The 26,328-nt window shown below is 41.9% G+C and overlaps 1 protein-coding gene across 3 annotated transcripts in view; it reads right to left on the reverse strand.

Annotated features, from left to right (window-relative positions):
* Window positions 1-26,328, reverse strand: part of PAM (peptidylglycine alpha-amidating monooxygenase) — a 780,628-nt gene that overhangs the window by 239,895 nt on the left and 514,405 nt on the right. For all 3 annotated transcript variants that reach the window (XM_029572646.1, XM_029572654.1, XM_029572664.1), the window contains exons 9-13: window positions 13,332-13,380; window positions 11,378-11,445; window positions 7,743-7,823; window positions 3,012-3,088; window positions 787-890 (exon numbers count right to left, since the gene is read on the reverse strand). In XM_029572646.1, the coding sequence (XP_029428506.1) occupies window positions 787-890; window positions 3,012-3,088; window positions 7,743-7,823; window positions 11,378-11,445; window positions 13,332-13,380 (379 nt within the window). The remainder of the gene's footprint in view (window positions 1-786; window positions 891-3,011; window positions 3,089-7,742; window positions 7,824-11,377; window positions 11,446-13,331; window positions 13,381-26,328) is intronic.

Below are 26,328 nucleotides of genomic sequence, written 5' to 3' on the forward strand. Positions count from 1 at the left end.
TTTAACTGATGTAGGGTTTTTCTGCTTGTTGAGCGTACTTTTGTATAATTATATAGTTCACAGAGGGTACCATTTTCTTTTAAATAGAAGTAGAACAAGCTATATTATTACAAGAAGTATGTTTTCTGCCTGGTTAAACCTCCGCATGTGATGACAGTGGACAAAAGGGTTAAGTGCTCACAGAACAGTTAGGAAAGCCTGATCCAGTTTCACTACTCACGCTCTGACCTTGAATAAAGTCAGATAAACTCTCTGTGCTTAAACAGATTACAAATTCTTCCAGGGCTGGGACCTTACAGCAATACAATTTATGCATGAACTATGTTTAGCACACTGTATCATAAATTCTCATTGTACTGCAGCAGCCAATATGCCATATCACAGCAGGAGATCACTACTCTGCTGGAGACATGCTATCCCTCATCTTGGATGCTTTCCGGTAGTGTTGTTGAAGATATGTTTTATGATAATGAAAGGTAGTAGTGAACCCGAGTGATGGCATTACACAAAGACATCATCATCAGGAATCTTACCTTCAAACACTAAGAAATCTGACCTTTTATATATACTGTATATGTGATTGTGCATTTATGTTTTTTGGGGGTTTTTTTTAACAATAGAACAGGTTATGGAAAGAGAAGAGGTCTCTCAGTCTTCACACGAACCAGACAGCAAAACATGTCTTTTCCCTGTCAGACTACCAGCTGAGTCCCTCTCACACACACTGGCAACAATTGTGGTTCAAAAGCATAGCCTCACAAGCAGCAGTGACACTGCTTAACGTACCCAATGTATGTGTTTGTGGACCTTCCTTCACCGCTGAAAACACATCTCACTGCTAACATGTCACCGTTGCTAACATCGAGCGGGTGCTCCACGGGATAGAATGCCTACAAGAGGAACACAAGTGAACTGCTGCATTACTAGCTCTCTCACAGCTGAGCAGAGCAATGGTATTCTCCTCTTCCACATCTTACCCAGCGTAGCACTTTGAAAATATTTTCTCCATCATCTATCCAAAAGCTAGCTTGAACACTCAAGGCACTTTCATCAAAGCAACTTCACCCCAGGCACAGAACACCACGGCAACATCCACAGCAAACACAGTAAATGATGAACGATAAAGACCAATTGGCCCTCCAGGCTGCGCAGTTTTTATCCTCTTTGCATTTCTGTCATTTTGGATATATAGATTTCCAATATTTAAATCAACACCAACCCCCTTCTCCCTTCTGCACAAGTTTATTTTTCTCAAAGTCTTGTCTTTGTTCCTACCATTATCCTCCATATCTGTCTAAATCATGCTCATTGTTGCTAGGAGCTTGTTGAAAGCTTAATGCAGCTGTAACGCTGTTGTGTAGCTGTGACCATGGTCACATCATGCCAGTTACTCCAGAATGTTTAGAAGCCTAATAAAGCTGAACCACCATTTTCTGCCCACCAGTATATACTCTCTTCTCCTGGTTCTTCAAAGTAGAAACTGTTGACAGCACCCTAATGTTTTCAGTAATGGAGCATCAGAATGTTCTAAAGATGTCTTGTTAGATTTCCTGAAAGTGGCTAAAAGTGTTCCATGATAAAGTCTTAATGTTGGATAAATTTCTTTTAGGAAAATAAATAAATAAATAAATAAATAAATAAATAAATAAAGGAGGGGGGAGCGGGGACCTAAACTAGCAATAATTTTTAATTGATCTAGTAATTTTTAATGGATCCCATTACTTCACCCAAGGCTTTAAAAACAAATTTATGCTCCGCATGACCGTTTAAATGCTCTTTGTCTTTTTGTCGTACTTTTTACATCTTTGTCCTTTTACCCTGCTTTTTTAATATCTGTATTTGCTGTGTATTTTAATTTTACTTGACGTATTGCTTTGTTTTTACGTATGTGCTGTAGTTCTAACTTACAATTATGTATGTTGCCTATGTAAACAGCTTAGACCTACCTAAGTTGTATAAGCGGTATATAAAAGATTTTAAATAAATAAAATAAATGCCCCTTATACATGTAATTTGGTGAAGGCAATACCTTTATAAAATATCTTAAATAGTAAATGATGGCAGATAAAGATCCAAGTGGTCCATGCAGTCTGCCCTTGAGGGATATCTCCATGCAGAAATGTTACACCGAGAATTACCACAGGTTACCCAGCTTCATCAATTCCATCCTCTGTGTTTATCCAATATTTTTTTGAACTCTGTTACCATTCTTGTCTTCACCAACTCTTCTGGGAGGGTATTCCACGCATCCACCACCCCTGCATGAAGAAATACTTCCTGATGCGTCTCCTGACTCTACCCCCTTAGAGTTTCAAATAATGGTTCCTAGTTCTAAAGCTTTGTCCCTCCCATGGGAAGAGGCCATCTTTTAGTCATCATTAGTTCAATGGTTTTCTTTTAATTCATTTTATTTTTGGTGAACTATTTTTCACACAACTATGCACTCAGTCTGCTCATATAACATGGGACTTGCAAGCAAGTCACTTACATAATTTCAAAAATAAAAATGTTTGTAAAATCTGTGATTAATTTAGGTTGTTTCAGGACTACATAAGAGCATCTTCTGCCTGCTGCATACCTCTGAAATAATTCTCAGACTGAGAATGTTTTCCTGGCTAGAAATTATTGACAAAATGCAGCATTATTTATGCCTCATAGGGTTTACTGCCTGGAGAAAATGTATACAACTGTAATATTGCTACTGCGCTATACCATGTCATCACGTTTTCAATATGAGCATGACCTACCAGAAGCAGTAATTCAGGGTTTTACTATATATAAGCATGGAACCCTGCTCGTTATCCATAGATGTATTATCATATGCAATGCCTGTTAATGGATTGTATGTATTTGTATGATTCTCTTTCTTGATATTGTAAATTGTACATTACAAAGTAAAAAAAAAAAAAAATAAAACCTGAACATATTGCATGACAAGAACAGCAGATGCTTGCTTTTCCTGCCTTTCACAATTTGCAGCTGCCTCAAACCTGCAACAAAAATCCACATACCTGTGGCAGCTGGGGGCTCTGTCTACCAATCAGTGTCCACTGCCCATCTCTTACTCTGTAGCCACTTACTACTTGACCTGCAATAAATGAACTTCGGCATTAAACATGAAAGCAACATGGATAGTCATTCTCTAAAGGCCTGATTTACTAAAGGTTTCCTTCCGTTCTATGCCTATGGGGAAAAAAAAGCTTAGTAAATCAGGCTCAAATTTTGCTATCTCCAATTACCTGTCTTATTTAAAATATCATAGCACTCTGTTCAAACAAGCAGCATGTCAGACAGTGAGAGAAGAATATCCCAGAACTACAATGAATACAATTATGCCCCCTAAGAAATGCAGCTAGATAGCTCAAACCACCAATTTCTTATCAGATGGAGAAGATTGCTACTACATTTAATTACGCTAGCTGAACAACAGTAGTGATGGGAATTACTTTAAAAGTTCCAGCTGGAAATAATGTTCCAAATCAGCAGAAGTCAATGCAATAAATATATGGAGCTCAATCATCTGATCAATCATATCATTACAAGTTCCAAGTCACACCAATCTTAAGACCTGTGCTAATCCCAAGATATCACTGCAGTAACAACCACATTACAGTAACATATCATTAGTGCAGAAATGTATGTGAAAGCCCATCTGCATCATTTCTTACATACAAAGAGAACAAAGCTGAGACTCAAAAAGAAATCAGGTAGTAAATTGTTCCAAAGATCCCCTCATACACTAAGGGGTCAATGCAAAAAGCTGAATGTTAAAACTGTGCACGGAAATTCAACGCACAGTTTCCTAATGCACAAGTTACATATATTTTGGTAAACTCCTGGTGCAGTAAGCTAATGGTATGCTAAAGCACTGGGAGTTTAAAAAAGCTCACAGACCAGAAAATGTGTGCAAAGAAAAGCCAGCACACAGAAAAACAAGTTTAGGTGCAGAAAAGATGGTTTAATGCGCACAAATCCCGTTTTCCAAACATAAAATAAGATTTATGCGCAAACTATACATAGCAAATTATTTCTGCACATAAATCATATTTTCTGCATAGAAAATATGATTTATGCACACAAAGAATGTATTCTGCACGTAGTAAAGAGCAGAGAGTTAGGTGCATAACTTTTGCTGTGCACCTAAGTTGGGAGAATATCTTTTGTTGTATATCTAACTTAAGGACACAGAAACTGTTCAACGCAGAAAGATTTTTTCAAACATAAATCATATTTTATGTACAGAAAACTTGTTTTTTCTGCTCAAAGCATGCTTTCTGCACATAAAATCTCGACTACAGGTTCTGGCATCAGAACTCCAGTTTGTGCCCATAGACTAACATTAGCCCTGGGAGCTTTACTCCACCTCGGGCTAGGAGTTAAGTTTCCAGCACTAAAAAAACACAAGGTAAGTCTGTATTGAGGAGTAATAGTTAATACCTTCATTAGCATGGGAGGGCACTAAGGAATATGCACAGTTCTAGGCCTGAACTCCTTGCTATTATCAGCAGTAAAGTTTGCACATAAAAAAAAATGTATGCAAAACTGGAGATTAAACTGTATACTCTACTCTACTGAGCACATCTTATTGTTATCAGTCTGTAAGACTAAATAAAAAACCAATACAAAAACAACCCCTCCCCATCCTCCACTCCACAAATTTCAGTTTATTCCTCAGAGGCAACATGATTAGCTCTTTTTCCCATATTGTGGATTAAGCACTGGGACTGCTTGAGGATGTTTGCTGAATGTAAAGGAGGCAGGTCACTATAATACAAACCACAGCCCCCTCAGGCTGTTCATAGGGCAATACAAACTTTCAGCCTTCAAGGGACCACTATTACTCTATGCTCTTCCAAATTGTTCTTGTAGATTGTCTTAAACACTGCTCATCCTAACCCAGTGTGGGTCCCTAGAAACTTGTGCACATGGGGCTAGAGAAATGTTCCAGTAATACAAGCCTAAAGGAAGCCCATTCACAGAGAATGGCACAGCACCATAGCATGGTGGTGGTAGTGGAGGGAAGTGACAGAAGCAGAAGATATCAGAAGCTGACCTCCAGGGTGCACTAGGAAAGAGAAAGAAGCATACAAACCATTTCAGGAGCTGGCTAAGGAAAAGAGTACTATAAAAAGAAGACTGCTGAAAGATGTTTAAGATGGTAGTTTCTGTCAGTAGTAGTGAGGTGGGCCTAACATACAAACCATTTTCATTGGCAGCTTACCCAACGCGAAAAGCAAGTGAGGTTTTTCCTTAGAAAGCAGGATAAATCAGCCATAATGCATGGATGATGTTATCTGATGGCACCGACACAGACCCAGCAATCAGAGCTCAGTAAAAGTTTTACTCAACATGCACAGGAGTCCCTGAGCATGTGCCCTGCCTTATGAATCCATCAGACTCTTCCAGAGCTTAATATTTAGCGAGGTAGAAGACTCTCCAGGGAAGTGGGCTGGTATAAGGTATGTATAAACATCCTATCTATGGGGTACCCCGTTTAAAAGCAAGAAAATGTTGTTTTCTCTGTCAACAAGCAGCCATGAATTAGCCTTAATGCTCGAGGATTCCCAAACTGAGGGCTGCATTACAGAGCAACTACTAAAAACAGGCAACCCAGACCCCACCAGTGGAGAGTGGACTAGTGGGTTAACAAGCTGCACAGAACTTCTTGTCCAAAGTTACTGTCTCTTCAGGACATGCCATCCAGACAGTAATGGGATGTGAAGGCCCTTAATTAATGAGCAAGTAGCAGCTTTATATATGTCTTCAATGGAAGTGGACCTGAGACGAGCCACTGAAGTCCCCATGACCTATTCTGAAATCTGTATGCCAGCCAGCAGCATAACAGTGTGTTGATAGAAACCACTAGCTAATTAGAGTTCTTTTAGCAACTGCCTTTCCCAATTTATTGGGATCAAAGGACACGACAGCCAAATAGCTTGACAGTGAGGTTGAGTCCTACTCGAATAATACACTAGGGCTTCTCTTGCAGTCCAAAGTTGCCTAATTCCTTTCCAAGACCGCTTGCCCACAGAGGCCCTCTTTTCTTTTCTATCTATACTCCTTCCCTTGGCACTCTGATCTCCTCCCATGATTTTATGGCAACTCCCCCTAGATCTCTCTCTCTATACCAGAGGATGCTGTGAAAACAGTTAGTATAGCTGGTTTCAAAAAGGGCTTAGATAAGTTGCTCAAAGATAAATCCATAAACCATTATTAGTTATGTACACTTGGGAAAGCCACTGTTTTTCCCTGGTTATGAGCAAGGAGGATTGGATCTATTCTTTGGGACCCCGCTGATTCTGAGCCATGATATTAGATGTGGGTATGGGACCATCAGAGAGATTGGTATAGGAATTTGTGGCTGCAGGCCATAGACTATATTGAAAAACAATGAGCCTAATGGCTCTCCGATGTGGTTGATATGGCAGAATTTTGCCTATGGCAGAGGACGGCCAGTCATCTTGCCTTTCATGTATGTACACCCTCAAGAATCTGGTTGGTCTACTCCGCCTAGCTGTTGGTTTGTGGGAGGGAGGAGATATCTAACGAAACACTGAATTTCTTGCAAAGTTTCCTTAAAATGTTAGCCATGAATTGGATTCCCCAGTCCGTAAGCATGTGTTCGGGTAAGCCATGGAGACTAAATATGTGTTGAAAGAAGTGAAGAGCCAATTCAGGAGTGGAAGGTAATCCTATGAGAGATATAAAGTGAGCCATTTTAGTGAAGCAGTACACCACGACCCATATTACTGTATAGCCATTGGAGGGTGGTAAGTTCATAGTGAAATCCATCACTATGTGAAACCACAGCTTCTCAGGAACTGACAGCTATTGTAATAGTCCTCAAAGTCAAGAGTGAGAAGGCTTGTGGGCAGCACAGTTGGGACAGGACGCAACATAATGGTGGACATTCTGTGCTATCCAGGGCCACCAGTAATATCAGGAAAACAATTCCAGAGTTTTACTGGTGCCTGGGTGTCCTCCCAATCTAGAGTCATGGGCCCAACAGAGGGCTTTCACTCATAGGCGCTTAGGTACCTCAGTCTTCCCCAGTGGTACTGGAATAGCAGCTGCTGTCAGGAACCAGTACAACAGGGTAGGGAGGCCTTCCCAGACTTATGGGAAAGAGGAAGAATCCTACTGCATCTTCCGGTGCTGAAACTCCATCAACCCCTCACTTCATGGCTATGGAGTCTTACTTATTGTTGCCTTCCACAAGACCTCTGTCTTCCAAGCATGATACTGTTGTGCCCTCAGGGACATACTGGGTGCATCATAATATGGGCCCAGGCAGCAAAATCAATTGGAATGTGTGTATCCATAATGGATATCTGGTGCCCAGAAATGTAGGCAGTCTTTCTGGCCTTGGATTTCTCCATAATTTCTACTTTTCTTTTTGTTCTTTTTTAAAGAAACAAAATAGATGCAATGAGGTAGAAAGGCCAAGAAATGAACTAAACAAATCTCAAACAGAGAAAGAGAAACTGGGACACTTCCATAAGGTAGTTCAGATGAAGACAGACTGAGGAACTCACAAGGTAGTGTACTCACACAAACTCCCATGCATATTCAGTACAACTTTTACTGAGCTCTGAGATCTGGGTCCATGTCTGCATCATTGGATAACATCACTCATGTTATAACCAATTCATACCTGCTTGTCAATGGAGAAGACAAAGTGAACACAAATCAGAAGCATAAATTGGAACACCTCATGTACATATTATGCAAGAAATTCTTACCTAAATGGTGAGTGTGGACTCTGTATGCAAATGGATGCATTGTGTACTTTTTATATGGGCAGGCAATATCCGAATAAACCACTAGTAAAATAAAAGGAAATAAATAGTATTATTTTATTCACAGATGCATTACTCATGTCTGGTTTTGTTCAAGCATAGCACGAATAAAAATCCAGAATATTCCAAGCTAAAACCTTCAAGGCCCACTAAGATTTTAGAATTGCTCCAAGTTTTGTCTTTGCTAGTATACGGCAAGGAACTAGTCATACAGCCTTTTCAGTGGTCTGCTCACCCATAACTGAGACCATTAAAAGAAAAGAGGAACTATAGCTGAACAATTAAAAGCAGAGTCTGCATTATTAGAGCTTTCGATAAGGGACTGCATAATCATCAGTCAGTTTCAAACAAGAGCCATGGGCTTATTCATGTCACAACTTCCAACACAGATAATGCACTCATCAAAGTGACTAAGCACCACTAAGGTTGTCGGCCGTACCAGAACCACAGCTAGCACCTGTGAGAAAGATTGCAGGAGATTTATAGGTAATTACTAGCCACAGATCTTTCAACTGGACATATATTAAAGAAACACAGTGCTGGGAAGTAAAAAAAAAAAAAGGCACAAGAAAATAAATTCTTAAGAGAACTGAGTATCTGCATGTAACCCCATCTCTGGGTGGCTGCTAAACACAGATGGTGCCAGAAAGGAATTTTTGGGGGTCTGTTTGGGGGTGAAACCACTCCTGGCTAGCTAGTGTATAGTCTTTTACCCCCTGAGTCTGGATCCTTTATTGACGGGGGAATGATAGTTCTTTCAAGGCCCGGAGTGCTGATGTTCTTTTTACTTTCTTTCCCTGGTAGAGATATACCGAATTTTCCTCCACTGTGTGTACTGCAAGTGCCAAATAATACACTGGAGTCAATGGTTGACCATCTAAAAATGAAATGCTTTACTGGTGATAAAGCAGATGATATATGGCACAATTAAATCAGTTCTCAGCACCACAGGAGATCTTTTAATTACAGTCTTTTCCCATTTTACAGTCTCTTACTCTATCTGTGATGGTGTCTCACATACCAGGGCACGGAGAAACTCTCAGCCTCCAGGTCTTGGCTAAGTGAAGTTCCTCAAATGGCCAGGGATTCCCTTATTAGGACAGAAAACCCTGCTGAAAACTGGTAATTAAACTGAATAACACACTGTCCATACACAGAGTCCAAATCCTCTCTCCCCCACAAAGGCAAAAACTCTTTTTGGGTATCCTCGAAGTTCTCAATTAGTTCTTTACTCACAGTTTGATGATTGCTCGGTGCTATTCTTCCTTATCTCTCATGGATCCCACAATGGGAAGGATCCTGTCTGGAACAGGCTCCCACTGATCCAAGATAGGAAGGAAGGGGGCAGCCAAAACTCTTCCTCCTGGTTCTTACAGAAAAGCTCCTTTTCCCTCAAAGCAGATAACGCTGGAGTGCCTCCCTGCTGCAGGTCACCACCATACCTCTTTTCCTTGTAGAGGGTACGAAGGGGCAGGTCTTCCCTACCAAAGGCATCCCAGACACAGGGTGCCACATGCCCTGAATCCAAATATTATACCCAGGGGTCTCGCAAGGCCCCTAGCACAAAAAATGTAAAAATCCTGAAACAACCTAGAGGGAAGTCCCAACCAGCCAGTAAGTGGACTGGTAAGAACCATGTCCTGAACTTGTTAAGGTTTACCTGGTTCCTCCATGTAGGCATGAAAAACCAGAGCAAAACAAGTGCTCCTTACTGCCACCTAATGCTCCAAAAACCTAAAGCACTGCCCACAGTATCTCAGTAGAGAGCTGCTTATAAACCCTTAAACAGGGGGACGGCCATTCCAGCACGCTCAAAGGGAGGAGCTGCATATGAATGGTTCCTCCCCACTTATCCGACCTAAACTGCTCTAACCAAGAGAGTTAAACTAGGGCTACTAGTCGTAATGAGATTGAAGGGTCCATTACAAGCATTTTGCACACCATTCCGTATTATAAGGATTTTAGATATTTTGCCACTAATGTGTCAACCTTGCATGAATTGTACTATTGTTAGACGCCCAACAAAGTAAATCAGAGGCCTTATCTTTGTCTGATAAACCATTCCGTATTATAAGGATTTTAGATATTTTGCCACTAATGTGTCAACCTTGCATGAATTGTACTATTGTTAGACGCCCAACAAAGTAAATCAGAGGCCTTATCTTTGTCTGATAAACACAATTTATTTTTTTTTTAAACAGCATGGGGTCCATGGCTAACATGCCTCGCTAATCTCTTGATAAGAACTGCCTGTATATTGTACATGGCACTAGATCAGGGCTTTCCAAACTTTTCCTGGGGATTCCACAGTCAATCAGATTTTCAGGATATCCACCTTAAATATGCATGAGATCAATTTGGATTTACCGGGTCTCCAATGCATGCAAATATACCTCATGCATATTCATTATAGACATCCTGAAAACCCAACTGGCTGTAGGTTCGGTAGCAAAGGTGACGAAGCCCTCTAGTAGGTACCAGCCTGCATCAAAAGGAAAAAAATATTTACGTAGATGTTCACCTGTGGTGCAATGCAGAATACATCTGACTACATATCAGAAGATTTTAGGTTCAATTCCTGGCTAACTCAATGTTTCTTTTAGGCAGTGGGAATGAACAGGTCAGTGAGATGACCCAGCTTGTTAGAAATGAGTCTTGGAGTTATACCTTGCACAAGAGGGAGTAACCCCGAAGCTCTCTTGCCAGGGATACGGTCTCCCGCGAGGATGTGCGGGGGTTTTTTTCCCTCCTCCCTCAAAAAGAGATGGTCCCTTTTTAATGCTCTCTTTTCTTTCTTTTATTTTCATATCAGAAAAACTAGGTACCTGATTTTGGTTATGCCAGTTCTAGTGTGGTCCCCTGCACAAACAGGGGGCATTGAAGTGTTCTGGTTTAAATAAAGCCTACGGGTCTCACGTTTATATTAATGCTGGAAGAAGGACTATATATATTCTGTAATCAAACTAACATATCTAACTATGTACCAATTTTCCAGCAGTCAAAATAAAAATAAAACATTTTTAGGAAAAAAGTGCCTTACATTATATTGAACTGCATTTTGTGGCATGTTTTAATATCTATTCCTGTATATTGCTTATATCCAAATCCCAATACATAATTAATTAGTATAAATTGAATATTTAATATCATTTAAACTACCACTGCCTGTCTGCTTGCCAGGATTCAATTTTGTGAATTAAAACCGTCCCTTCTTTATTACAAATCTCTTTATAACCTCTCAAGTCATTTTGCTTTGCTCCAGCAATTTTCTCTTGCACCTTTGGGCTTCCAGTTCAAATCAGAACCCACTATAACTGGTGCCGTGGTGCTAAGAGTCTTCCTTCACAGCCGCTCAGAGGATTTCTTCCCATTTTTAACCCTCTCCCAACTAGCCCAAACATTACCGTGATTTTTCTTGGCCAGAGGCCACAGACTAACTCTGGAATCCGGTACACGGGATCCCTGACTATCAGCAGTGCCTCTGTGGCATATCAAAGTAATTATTGCACTCTCTTTAGCCAACTGTATCTAGTGCTGCAAACAGAATTAGACAAATCTCAATTTATAGTTTCACTCACCTTTCTTCCCCGGCGGTATAACAGTGTTCACAGACATCAAAAGATATATGCCAGCAATCAGAGGCTGTCTGGAGAAAAAAACACAACATTAATTTCGTACCTAAGCTAAACAGTATAGTCGTTAAGACTCCAGGCATGTCACTATACCATGCACAACCATGTCATAACAAGACACTCTGCCTCGGCACTCACTGCAGATGCTCAAATACCATAGAAAAGATGAGGAACAAAGTAAGAGGAACAAAATCCTAGGAACGTGTCAGTTTTCTTCTGAAAAATAATAATTACATTATTAAAGACCTCTAGAGAGGAATATTTCCCATCCATTAATACCCTACTGGAGAAGTTGAAGACTCCATGGTAAAATCAGGCCATAAAATGACAATCACCAATTGGTGTAAGTTTGTATTATTTTTTCAGAATTTCTTTGAAACCATTAGTCTATAAAAAAAAAAAAATTACAAACTTTTAAATGATGGAAGCCAATAATTTCTAAGGAAACTCATGTTCAATGTTCCAATCAAATAAATTGCTTGCAATGAAACTGAACATTTAATTTACCATATAATACACTTGTTTTCTTTATGCCCATGGAGAAAATCCCCAAGATGAAAGCATTTTTTATTTTTACTAAATAAATGTATTCAAAATCAGTTTACAAGACCGCTCATGCAATCAGAACGTACAACAAGAATGTCTTAATAAGCTCTTTGTAAAACCGGTTTATTGTTTTATGCCTTCATCACAGCAAATTTGATATATTGCATAATATATCATACTATGTCTTGCAACCACAGCTTCAATGAAATATGTACACAATTACAGAAATCATCAAACCTGACAAAATGATTGCTGCCTTTAACATGAAGAGCACATTACTTTCTTACAGTCTGTGATATTTTACAACTTAAAAACCATTAAAGGTGTTGTCTATGGAAGTGATAATGTTTGGCCTACAGCAGTTTAGGAGGCAGCAAACATCTCACAGACTGAACACATGCCAAAGCCAAGATAAGATGTTTGATGAACTTGAAAAATCACTCCCTACTAGCAAACCAGACAAAAATCAAAACATTCCTACCACTACTACTACTACACAAACAATCAATTACACCAACCCTATCTCAAAAAGGAATATGTAATTTTATTTTAAAGGTTGGGGATGGGAGACAGGGAGGGGCAACACGTTTTCCTATTGCTTGGGCTTTCTGCCCATTCACATCCTTCAGCTCAGTTCACTGACACTTATGCCACAGGACTCGGGAAGCTTCGAATTGGAGGTACTATGGGGGCCTGAATTCATGATGGCCTAGCGTGGGCCTCTCTATTGACTTTACCTCTATCCACCTACCTTTGAGCACAGCTGGTGCATCAGCAGTCCTCTAGTTGAGGGGCGCAGGCCAAGGTGCCCTCCTGATCCCAGCACAAGTACTCCCATTATCCTTTCAGCAGGAGAGGCTTCTGAGTGATGATTGGGACTCCATCTTTGGGGTGGCTGCAAAGATTGCCTGACCAACCCAAGCAGCAGGAGCCAGGTCCAGAGAGCAAACCCCAGCCCTTCACCTGCTGTGGGTGCCAGAGTTGGCATATAAAAATCAGGGATTTTTAACTGTAATCTGATGGAAACACTGTGCTGCAACCACCGTGTTTTACAAAAGCTGAGCGCTGAAGTGACTTCGCAAAAATTAATTAGACTTTGTGGAGGAGCACGAAAGCCTGAAGAACCAATGGGAATGGGGTGTAAGGATGCGCAATGCTCATAGGCATAACTGATCTCCAGCAAATGAAACAATCCAGTTGGTTAACAGAGATGTCTAATTTCTTCTTAAGACTGTAAGGAAATCATATGAGTTGTTTCTCACTGACTGGTCGATTCCATTTCATGTACAATAGTAAATATATATATTTTTTTAAATTACAAATTGAACATGTACAAATGTCTATTACTACTTACTTCTGACGGGTCAGCTGTAAAGTAACACCAGAGCAATCCTTGTGATTATCTAAACAGATATAAAAGAACAGATGTCAGGTTTATTCAGCCAGTAACAACCGAGTCTTTCCATTATTTATACAAGGAAGGGGCAATAATCAGAGTCTGGATCTGAACAGTTCGCAGGTACTCTCTAACCATGGGCTTTGCACCAGTATTTAAAGGGGAACGCACATGTGCACCTTCCTTTTGATAACTGTCAGGGAAGGCCGAGTACTCAAGCTTACTTGCATCTGTTTTGTTGTTTTTTTTTGTGGGGGTAGATTCTTGCTGGATAGGTAAGTGCAAAGATGTGGAAAAGGCATTTAAAAGCATATTTTTCCTCTCACCCCACCCCCCAGGAATGCATCCTCTCAATGCAGTTAAACGCAGATGAGTTGTGGAACAAGGCGCAGGCTGTTTGCCTGGAATGCCCTTCCGGAGGAAGTGGTGAAGACTAAAACCGTGAAGGATTTCAAAGAGGCATGGGATAAACTCTGTGGATCCCTAAAGGCTAGGAGGATGGGAATAAATAAAAAAGCTTAACCTTCATGGAGCGGCAGTTATTACCCTTAACAGAAACGTGGGGGCAACCTGCATGGAGCTGCAGTTATTACCCTTAACAGAAACGTGGGGGCAACCTGCACGGAGCGGCAGTTACCACCTTGGGAAGCTTGCTGGGCAGACTAGATGGACCATTTTGGTCTTTTTTCTGCCGTCATTACTATGTTACTATGTGGGAGAGCAAATTTCAGACTGCCGATTCAACTGGGCACAGCGCACTGCAAAGCTGAATCGATTTGGCCTTGTACATGAAAGTGATCAGTATGCCGGGAAAGCGTCATTTACAATCTATACATTTCCCTTTGTGAGGGCAATTTCCACCAGACAGAAAGGTGCATATCCAAACTCGAAAGACCAACAATAATGATCAGTCAGAATTAAAGCACACGACCTGCAAGTACATTTTTTGAGTAATTCTAAAATTGCCTCCAAGGGTTAAGTAGAAAGCCTGAGCTAAAGTGCCACAATTACTCCTGGGGGAATTCCACGCAAAAAAATTTAAAATTCTGCGCACAAAAACTTAAAATTCTGTAAACTTTATATTGGTCAAAACAACACAATTTACATGACAGTCTAAGTAATTACATTTAAAATTAATACAGAAAACAGTTATTACTTAAAGATGCAAAATTTTAAATATTTTGAGCAGAATTTCCCTACAAATTCACTGTAAGAATGTCCCTTCCACTCGCTCTCCCTACTCCCCTGGCCACTTTGCCCTCTCAGGCCCCAACTCCTCCACCTACCAGGATCTCTCCCCTCCACCTCTAGGCTCAACCTCTTCCACTCTATTGCCAGTCCCAGAGTTTGACCCCATTCTCAGTACTGCCCCTCACACAGGCTCCCTCTCTCTAGTACACATACTTACACCCTCATACAGGCTCCCTCACTCTCTCGCACACACACATATCCCCTCATACAGGGCCCTCTTTGTTGCATACAGACCCACACAAGCTCCCTTTCTCTCTCACACATAAATCCTCACACAAGCTACCTATGTCTCTCTCTCACGCACCCCTTCACACAGGCTCTGTCTCTCACATACACAATCCCTTCACACAAGCTAGCACACTCACATACACATGATCCCTTTTTTTATACACACGAGCTCCCAATCTCTCACACACATACACACTCCTTCACAATCCCCATATAGGCTCCCTCTCTCTGAAACCCACACTCAAGCATCTCCCCCCCCTGCTCTCTTACCTGCCATGCTCTCTCTCACCCTTCCCTTCCCCTTTCCTCTCTCACACATACACACTCTCTCTCACCGGAGCCTTCCATCTTCACAGTGAGCAGAGCACACTCCGGTTCGCGGCACATGGGGGCATTCCATCTTTGCCACAAATAGAGTGTGTTTTGCGGCACACGCGGGACGTACTCTGTTCGCAGCATGCCGGGGTCTTCTCTGCAGTAGCGCAGAATTCCCCCAGGACTACACAATGCTTTTCTGCACAGGGTTTCGTTTGCACAATTTTTTCCCACCCAGAAGTTGCAAATAAATAAATAAATAAATAACAATGTTTGCAGGGCATAGCCTAATCCTTAAATCTGGCCCTTAGCATTTTTAGCAGCTCTGAGCCTGGAAATATTGTACTCTACGTCACAATAAACAGTAAATGAGTATGCTAAAAATGTAAAACATGGAAGCATTTCACCTCCTATTCTTTCACTTTCTGGACATCTCAGGAGACCTTCTACATGATGGATCTTGCTGAAAATTGGCAGCAGCAGCACTGACCTCTTGCAAAACATCCTGCTACCTAATTACATCGAGTTCTGCCAAGGAGAAGGATCCCTGCTACATAAGTAATGGATGAACGGACAGACAAACACCCTCCACAAGAGGCACTCTTTCTCTAGCGAAACACACCAGGGGTGAGGAGTTTTTCTGAGCCATGACCACCACCCCCCCACTTCCAACTATGCAAATGGTTAGGCCCCCCCAACCCATCATTTTATAAACGTTAAGGCAGTTAGCATAGTTGGGTTTAAAAAAAAGATTTGGATAAGTTCCTAGAGAAACTTAGTTAACTTAGGAAATAGCCTCTGTTTATTACTAGCTTTAGTAGCATGGGGTACTTGTAACCTGGATTGGCCACTGTGGGAAACAGGATGTTGGGCTTGATGAACCCTTGCTCTGACCCTGTATGGCAACTTCTTATGTTCTTAAAAAAAAGAGAAAAAACAGTTTTAAAAGGATGAAAAAGACATTTCATAACCTTTTGGCAACATGATGCTACAACTATGTCTACTATGTAGAAGATTTTAATCATCACTGGCACAAAAAACCCCATCCAAAATGTTTCACAAGTAAAAAATATTAACCCAACATAATTAATGAATGAATGAATGAATTGTGCTGGCTGGAAAATAAAGCCAACTACACACAAAGTTTGGGGCATGAGCTTAGGATTGACCCATTATTCACAAAGGTTAAGGCAAATTGCTTTTAACTAAGTAGACACCCCGATTGTTAAGATATGAACAAGAATTCTGAACTCGACGCCACAAAATAAGTCCTTCTGTGATATTATGCAACTCCCCTGAAGAAGCTTGTTATAGGTGAAATGAAGGTCTTTGTTGGGGCATTTTAGCATTTGTGTGTGGTGGACTTTATTTTTCAGGAAACAGAATTCATTTTGTTGAGTTAATATCAGTTATTTATGAGACACTCTGGATGGGGTTTTTTTGCCAGTGATGACTAAAATCTCCTACCTGTTATGCATAGTTGCAGCATAATGTTGGCAAAAGGCTATGAATTGGCTCCCCCCCCCCCCCCCTTCCTTTAAAACTGTGTGTTTTTTTGTTTTGCTCATTTTTTGGATCACATTTATTTCTGTGTGTCATTTTTTGGATATATATATATATATATATATATACACACACACACACACACACATACACAGAGTGTATTCTGGAGTCTTGGTCTGATGTCAAATTCTTTTGCCAACCAATTGGCTCTTGAACCAGTTAGCAGGCAGCCACACTGCTAACCAGTGGCTCAAAGCATCTATTTTGTTTCTCTTCAAGTTGCTGAAAGGAACAAACACATACACACACTGAGGCAGGTACAGCCAGAAAACAGATAACCTCATACCTAAACAGACACAGAGGAACCACATTCAGACACAGAGAGAGGCACAGACACAAACACAACCAGATGCAGACACAAGCAGACCGACCATATAACACACACCAGACAGATGCCAGACGAACAGGTCACAGACAGACAAAAGGAAAGGGGTGGAACATTTTTCAAAAGAACTTATGTTCTTAACTCAAGTGTCAGCCAAACGTTTTAGCAGCTGGGAAAAACTCCATCACGACATTTTTCTTTGTATTTTTGTTTTCTCTAATTGTTCCTATTTTTCTCTTTATTTTTATATTTTTTCTTAGTTTTCTCACCTTTTTTTTTTTTCCTTTCTTAAATACTTTTTGCCTTTATTCTCCCACCTAAGCTCCCCTCCCCCATATTTTTTCCCCTCTCCTACCTCACACCTCTTCTTTTTTCCCAGGTGGGCAGCAGCTGCAATCTATTTCTCTGGTAGAGACCCAGCGACAGCAGGAACTCCACGCAGGTTGGGGGCTTGAGGGTTTGCAAGCTCTTCCTGGGTTGTGGAATACTGCAATGGCTTCTTCCGTGCCTGGACCCACCACAGTGGAAGCAGCTACTTTTCCAGGCTTGCTAAAGACGTGTGGCTAAATTGTGGCCTACATATGACGTCAATACTGTGCTCCTTCCCTCCTGACCTTGTAATGCCCTCTGTGGCACCAAGCCTGGACAGCACAGCCATATTTTTTCTTCCTTGATCAACCAGCCGGTGTGTCCTGCATCAGGATAATTCATGACACCTCCCCCACCCCAGTTTAAATCACCTCATATTGGAATTCAGAAACCTTTGATCAGAGGCCAAAACTATTATGAAAATGCTTTCAGAAGATAGTTAAGGCAAGTATTCCTACAGAGCTACTTCAACATTTCTTCAAACTATACAGCGCATCCTCATTTCAGATGCTGTGGACTGTGCACGTGTGCCCCTTCAATGTTTACGAGAAACCTCTCTCACACACAGATCCAACTGAAAAGCAAACATACATTCAGGAGGACATGCCCCATCAGTGTATGCCAACCTTGGAAGATTTCCCATGGAAAGAAGACCTGTAGCCCATTCCAGACAGCATCAGGTCCACCACACAGGCCACTGACAAACGAAAAAAAACTCTCATATCCCCATCAGATCTATCCACAGCGGGAGACGGGAACTGCTATTTTACATCACACGCCACTTAAGAGTATGCACAGAAACTCAATGACGTCATCACTTCAAAGTTTCATTTCAAATAGTTTTCTAGTATATGCCCAGGTCTCTCCCCCACAGGCACACCAATGACGTACATTCAAATGCCAACATTAGGAAAAGGTTAATAACTCCAAAACCTGCCCCCTTCTGCACCCCCCCCTCCCCAAAGAAAAAAAATGATTCACATTCATTCTGCACCATTTAAAAACAATCTCTGGTTCTCCAGGGAAATTATAATTTTACTCTCCAGGTGATCATATCTCAAGTCTGGATAAGCGCAGACAAATGAATGCTGCCCCCCTGTGCTTGGTGAGACAGGGCTGAGAGCAGTGAATGTCTTCACAAGGAGAGCTGCCTGGATGCAGGGTTCCTGCAGACACACACCCTGGGCTTCATTAATAAGTAAACCTTTCTTCGTCTCAATCAGGCTAATAACTATCATCAAAGCAGAGGTGCCCTGTGGCAGCATGGGGCTTACAAATTAAACAAAATTGTTCTTTTAAAATGCAGGCCAAATGGATGAGGGAAACAGCGTTCGTTCAGAGCAAGCTGCGGTAAAGAGCAGCTATGAAGTAAGGCTTGTTGCGCAGGCTGGACTACGTGGAGAAGGGAAGAGAAAGGAAGGAAGGTAGGTTCTGAGATTTGATGGAGATTTGTTGGAGGCTCTGGGGTCCAGGGACGAGGATAAAAGAGAAAGAAGGTAGCTCTGGATCTAGAAGGGGGGGGGGGGGGGGATAGGTATCCTTTCCATAATTTCAGCTCTGCTCCCCCTCACATCCTGTACCACTCAGGTTCACTTTCTCTCTTTATCCCAAATATGATCCCTCCTCTCTCTCATCCTTCCATCCCAGATGTTGACACACATGCACTCAATCATTCTTGACCATATCGATTCAGGATCTCCCTAGCACCTCTCCCACTCCCTTTGCATCTTCACTCTTTTCTTCAATTCACACTACCCCCAATGGATGCTGATCGGGCCAGCAGAATGACAGCAACTGTGTCTTGGGCCACATCCTTCTCCTTTGCTCTTGAGTACCAGAGTGCTGAATAGTTTAAAGTGTGAGTCAGACTCTGGCAGCAGAGTAGGATGAGGCAATAGGAGCAACGTTCCTCCTGCCAACCCGATCAGCAGGGAAGGGGAAGGGAAGTGCACATGTGTGTGCCTGGCCAGTTGCCATCTCCTGGCTTCCCACGATTCCATGGGGGACCAGCCAATTCCACAGCGTGGGTCAGATTCTGCAGCTTTTGCCAAGGCATCATGGGAAACCAAGGACACTGCTTATAAGCCTCCTTTTGATTGGCGGCTTATTTTTGTGCCTGTAGCAGCAGATGAAGGAGCAGGATGGGGGTGCGATGACACCAATGCTTTGGTGCAGCAAGAGGTTCTCATTCAAATAAGGATTTCTAGAGCTCCAAAACACATTGCCTTGTCAAATAGGCACGTTCACTTGCTGAAATAAAGCCATCCTTAATTTTTACCTTGAATGTTGTCATTTAAATGCAAATCAATCACAAAAGGCTAACATTATTCCTGTAAACCTAATAACTGATTACATTTTCATTTGCAGAACTCTAAAACAAAACAGAACCAACAGGTTGACTGCTATTAAAAATAGCCTTACTATAGGACCGGGAGACAGACATGAGGTATTTCTTTTTCCCTATGCATTTCACAAGCATATCTGGGGGCTTTCTGGCTTTGACCTCGAGTAACAAGAGTTCAGAGATCCTGTTCTAGATCTCCAGAAAAGGCCCAGCTTCTCCAGACTCCCAGCCTCTCATGCTGGCACAGCTCCTCTCCTTCAATGCTGTGCAAATAGCGTCACTGCGGCACTAACATACAGAGACACGGTCTCCAGGAGCTGCCAGGAAATGTTTCTCTCGCCCACGCTGCTGTCTCCTCCTGTGGCTCACTGATTCCTGTCACTCATACTGAGAACTATCAGATCACAAGAGGAAACAGAAGCGGCAGGATTGTGAAGATAAGCACTTACAGCTGATTATGCTGCAGTGTCAGTGCTGTAGTTGGGGAATTTTATACACCACCGGTGGGGAGAAAGAGGAAAGGGCTGAGTAGCAACAGACGGTGCTGCTACAAAGAGAAAAGACGCAGCAGGAGGAAAAGAAGCACAAGCAGACTGAAAGGAAGTAAAAGCTGCAGAGTGCAAAGAACAAATTCAAAAGGATGAGGAGGAAAGGGTGGCAGGAAGTATATATCTAAGCGAGTCACTCAGTAATTATTGGTATACAAACTGGCAGAAATCACTGTGGGTCATTGTACCTTCCAGCAGCTACACACAAGACAACCAGATCTCCTCCTATTCCCTTCTACTTACTTTGCTGGTGGCACCTACTTGCATGAAATCCCCCTGCTAGTCTTTTGGAGTGAAAATTCTAACATTGTTCTCAAGGGTCACACATGGTTAAACTCCCCAGGGGTTGAACTCCCCAGGGCTTCCAGTACTGAACTGAAATTCTACAGACTACATTAGATGGAACTCCAACTGCACAAAATGCTCAACACTCCAGAAACACACAAGCATGGGACAAAAATGCCCTGAAGGATATGCAAAATGTTAGCTACTGTGTTATTTCTTCTTTACAAGAATCGAGGCAGGAAATGAAGAAGTCAGGAACTATTGTATTACACCTCCATAGAGAAAGTGGAACACCAGGATATAAAAGACATGGAATGGGAAAAACCATTAATAAACCAGGGAAAGCCTGAATGTGTTTATCATTCTGTTCTCAAAATAACATTCTTATAAACAGATTTTTCCCAATCAGGATTTCTGCTTTAAGAATGCTAAATCATAAATTATATTCTCAAGATTTCCTTTGAATTTCTGCCATGCATGTATAGAATATTAACTAGCAGAAATGTGCAAACTTTTAATTAGACCAAAAACCTTTTAAAAAGAAAAAAAATAGTGCAATTCATGGCCAAATACTACTACAGTAGATGATGGCAAAAAATTGGCCAACTGGACCATCCAGCCTGCATTATTCTGTCCACTCTAAGGATATCCCAGCTGCCAGCCAAAGATTCAGAATACTTGAAAGATATCCGTAACGAGAAGAGTCATCATCTTGGGTAGATAAGCATACAATATCCTCACTTAGTTCCTTCCAGAATCCCACCTTTTTTCATCTAACCACAAAGTTCTGCAATCATCTAAATAACCACCAATATTAACAGTCATTTCCCAAACATCTGGCCTAATAAATCCCGTGTAGCCTGAGAGACAGACCTGACTACACGAGTGCCTGGGTTTGTTAGGTCTTCTAGATATTTCTGGTCACTTGCAGCCTGCCAGACAGATCAATGGAACTCTTCTGTGGGCTTTCCATAAATTGGTGTAATTCCACACATCCATGGCAAAGACCATCAAAATCAATGGATTTCTTTGGAACTGAGCAACCACGAAATGCAATTGCATTCCTACTGACCAGTGCCCTCCACCAAAAGGTTTTTGGCATGAAGTAAATCCTAGAAACATAACACATTTGTTAAAATAAATTCCTTCAATTTCAAAATTTTTCTATATTTCTTTCCACTTTTTCATGGAGAGTATTTTCCTTTACACCTCCCTCACTAGTTACATATTTGTTTAGATTTAGCTCACAGCTTTTCCTTGGTAATAGAAGGCGATTTAAATTCAGGCTCAGCAGTTATTTTCCTGTCCCCAGAAGGCTTATAATCTAAGGGCCTGATTTACTGAGGCGTTTCCCCCATTTTGTGCCTATGGGAAAGCAGAGTTGCTTACCTGAAACAGGTGTTCTCAGAGGCAGCAGGATGTTAGTCCTCACACATGGATAGCATCATCAGATGGAGCCCCGATGCGGAAAACTTATGTCAACGTTACTAAAACTTTGACTAGGCACATTGAGCATGCCCAGCATGCCCTATACCACGTGTCCTCACAATGTTCCTCTTCAGTTTCGTAACATAAGAACATAAGAAAATGCCATACTGGGTCAGACCAAGGATCCATCAAGCACAGCATCCTGTTTCCAACAGAGGCCAATCCAGGCCATAAGAACCTGGCAATTACCCAAAAACTAAGTCTATTCCATGTTACCATTGCTAATGGCAGTGGCTATTCTCTAAGTGAACTTAATAGCAGGTAATGGACTTCTCCTCCAAGAACTTATCCAATCCTTTTTTAAACACAGCTATACTAACTGCACTAACCACATCCTCTGGCAACAAATTCCAGAGTTTAATTGTGCGTTGAGCAAAAAAGAACTTTCTCCGATTAGTTTTAAATGTGCCCCATGCTAACTTCATGGAGTACCCCCTAGTCTTTCTACTATCCGAAAGAGTAAATAACCGATTCACATCTACCCTTTCTAGACCTCTCATGATTTTAAACACCTCTATCATATCCCCCTTCAGTCGTCTCTTCTCCAAGCTGAAAATTCCTAACCTCTTTAGTCTTTCCTCATAGGGGAGCTGTTCCATTCCCCTTATCATTTTAGTAGCCCTTCTCTGTACCTTCTCCATCGCAATTATATCTTTTTTGAGATGCGGCGACCAGAATTGTACACAGTATTCAAGGTGCGGTCTCACCATGGAGTGATACCGAGGCATTATGACATTTTCCATTTTATTCACCATTCCCTTTCTAATAATTCCCAACATTCTGTTTGCTTTTTTGACTGCCGCAGCACACTGTACCGACGATTTCAATGTGTTATCCACTATGACACCTAGATCTCTTTCTTGGGTTGTAGCACCTAATATGGAACCCAACATTGTGTAATTATAGCATGGGTTATTTTTCCCTATATGCATTACCTTGCACTTATCCACATTAAATTTCATCTGCCATTTGGATGCCCAATTTTCCAGTCTCACAAGGTCTTCCTGCAATTTATCACAATCTGCTTGTGATTTAACTACTCTGAACAATTTTGTGTCATCTGCAAATTTGATTATCTCACTCGTATTTCTTTCCAGATCATTTATAAATATATTGAAAAGTAAGGGTCCCAATACAGATCCCTGAGGCACTCCACTGTCCACTCCCTTCCACTGAGAAATTGCCCATTTAATCCTACTCTCTGTTTCCTGTCTTTTAGCCAGTTTGCAATCCACGAAAGGACATCGCCACCTATCCCATGACTTTTTACTTTTCCTAGAAGCCTCTCATGAGGAACTTTGTCAAATGCCTTCTGAAAATCCAAGTATACTATATCTACCGGTTCACCTTTATCCACATGTTTATTAACTCCTTCAAAAAAGTGAAGCAGATTTGTGAGGCAAGACTTGCCCTGGGTAAAGCCATGCTGACTTTGTTCCATTAAACCATGTCTTTCTACATGTTCTGTGATTTTGATGTTTAGAACACTTTCCACTATTTTTCCTGGCACTGAAGTCAGGCTAACCGGTCTGTAGTTTCCCGGATCGCCCCTGGAGCCCTTTTTAAATATTGGGGTTACATTTGCTATCCTCCAGTCTTCAGGTACAATGGATGATTTTAATGATAAGTTACAAATTTTTACTAATAGGTCTGAAATTTCATTTTTTAGTTCCTTCAGAACTCTGGAGTGTATACCATCCGGTCCAGGTGATTTACTACTCTTCAGTTTGTCAATCAGGCCTACCACATCTTCTAGGTTCACCGTGATTTGATTCAGTCCATCTGAATCATTGCCCATGAAAACCTTCTCCATTACGGGTACCTCCCCAACATCCTCTTCAGTAAACACCGAAGCAAAGAAATCATTTAATCTTTCCGCGATGGCCTTATCTTCTCTACGTGCCCCTTTAACCCCTCGATCATCTAACGGTCCAACTGACTCCCTCACAGGCTTTCTGCTTCGGATATATTTTAAAAAGTTTTTACTGTGAGTTTTTGCCTCTACAGCCATCTTCTTTTCAAATTCTCTCTTAGTCTGTCTTATCAATGTCTTACATTTAACTTGCCAATGTTTATGCTTTACCCTATTTTCTTCTGTTGGATCCTTCTTCCAATTTTTGAATGAAGATCTTTTGGCTAAAATAGCTTCTTTCACCTCCCCTTTTAACCATGCCGGTAATCGTTTTGCCTTCTTTCCACCTTTCTTAATGTGTGGAATACATCTGGACTGTGCTTCTAGAATGGTATTTTTTAACAATGACCACGCCTCTTGGCCATTTTTTTTACTTTTGTAGCTGCTCCTTTCAGTTTTTTTCTAACAATTTTTCTCATTTTATCAAAGTTTCCCTTTTGAAAGTTTAGCACGAGAGCCTCTCCTTTCATAGAATTACGATTAAAAATAAAAAGATAGGAGAAGCCCAATTCCGCAGGGTATCAGGCAGGTTTCGTGAGGACTAACATCCTGCTATCCTTGGAGAACACCTGTTACAGGTAAGCAAGCAATTCTGCTTTCTCAGAGGACAAGCAGGATGGCAGTCCTCACACATGGGTGACTACCTAGCTACAGGCGGCTCCCCAACACAAAATGGGACCAACAGACACCTAACCAGGTGCCAATGGGCACAACACCACCAGTGCTGCTGGTAACAGAGGGAGAGTCAGCCTGAACCCAAACAAAGGGCCCTAGGTTGGGAGAGTTGGACTCTACACCTAAAACAGGTTCCGATGGTCAGACTGGCTGAACCTACTGTCGAGTCGGCCATCCCTATCCAGACAGTAATGTGATGTCAAGGTGTGGTCGCAGCCTTGCAGATCTCCATGGGAACTGCTCACAAGTGGGCCACCAACACTGCCATGGCTCTGACAGAATAAACCTTGACATGACCCCAAAGATGCAGCCCCCGCCTGGACATAACAGAAGGAGATGCAATCTGCTTACAACTGCATCGCCTAACCTATTCTTATCAAAAGAAACAAAAAGGTGGGTGGCCTGTCTATGGGCTTCTGTCCATTCCAGATAGAAGGCAAAGGCTCACTTGCAGGCCAAACAGTGCAGAGCACATGCGCCTTGGTGCAAATGGGGCCTGGGAAAGAATATTGAAAGGACAATCGACTGGTTACAATAGAAATCTGTCACCACCTTAAGCAGGAAGTTAGAGTGCATATGCAAGACCACCCTGTCGCGATAAAATTTAGTATAAAGTGGATAAGTCATTAAGGCCTGGAGCTCACTGACACTGTGTGCTGAAGTGACTGCACCAAAAATATGACCTTCTAGGTCAGGTACTTCAGGTCATAGGTGCACAGAAGCTCAAAAAGAGCTTTCATCAGCTGAGATAACACCACGTTGAAGTCCCAATACACAGCAAGAGACCTTAGGGGAGGATTCAACTAAAGCAGGCCCCACATGAAACATACAGCTATAGGCTGTACAGAGATAGGCGTACTCTCTACACCATGATTGTTTGTGTCTATCACACTCAGATGAACTCTAAAGTAGTTGGTTTACAATCCAGTCACCAATAGGTGAAGAAGTTAATCAAGCAGTTTTTGTGTGGGGCTGGAGAATGGATCTAGGGCCTTCTGCCCACACCGCACAGAAAACTTCCTCCACATCAGTCCATAGGACTTTCTAGTGGAAAGTTTTCTGGAAGTCACAAGGACTTGAGACACATCCTCTGAAAGATCAAGCAGCTGAAGAACTAACCTCTCAACATCCAGGCTATGAACGACAGGGGCTAGAGGTTGGGATGCTGCTGCCTTCTTTAATCTTGCATGATGAGATCTGAGGAAGTCCCCAGACTGATCGGTTTCCGGATGGACAACTCCTGTAGGAATGGAAACCAGACCTGTCTCGGCCAATAAGGGGCTATGAGGATCATAGTTCCTCTGTCCATGCAAAGCATCAAGAGAGTCTTCACCACTAAGGGAATCAGAGGATATGCATATAGAAGACCCTTCCCTCCAATGTCAAGCAATGGCATCCAAGGCTGGTTTGCCATCTGACCTGTAGAGGGAGTAGAACCAAGGCACCTTCCTTTAGCAGGGGGGCGTGAACAGATCTTTGTCTTGGCTCCCCCAGAGGCAGAATATCTGATTCGCTACCCCCTGGTCCAGGAAGACTTGTGGGGTCTGAATGCTCAACTCATCCTGTCCACTACCACGTTCTCCATCCCGGCAGGTACATGGTTCTGAGCACCATCCTGTGGAACAGGGCCCACGACCAGATCTGAACCGCTT

The sequence above is a fragment of the Rhinatrema bivittatum genome, chromosome 1 (assembly GCF_901001135.1).
Source record: "Rhinatrema bivittatum chromosome 1, aRhiBiv1.1, whole genome shotgun sequence".
Taxonomy (NCBI): Eukaryota; Metazoa; Chordata; class Amphibia; order Gymnophiona; family Rhinatrematidae; genus Rhinatrema; species Rhinatrema bivittatum.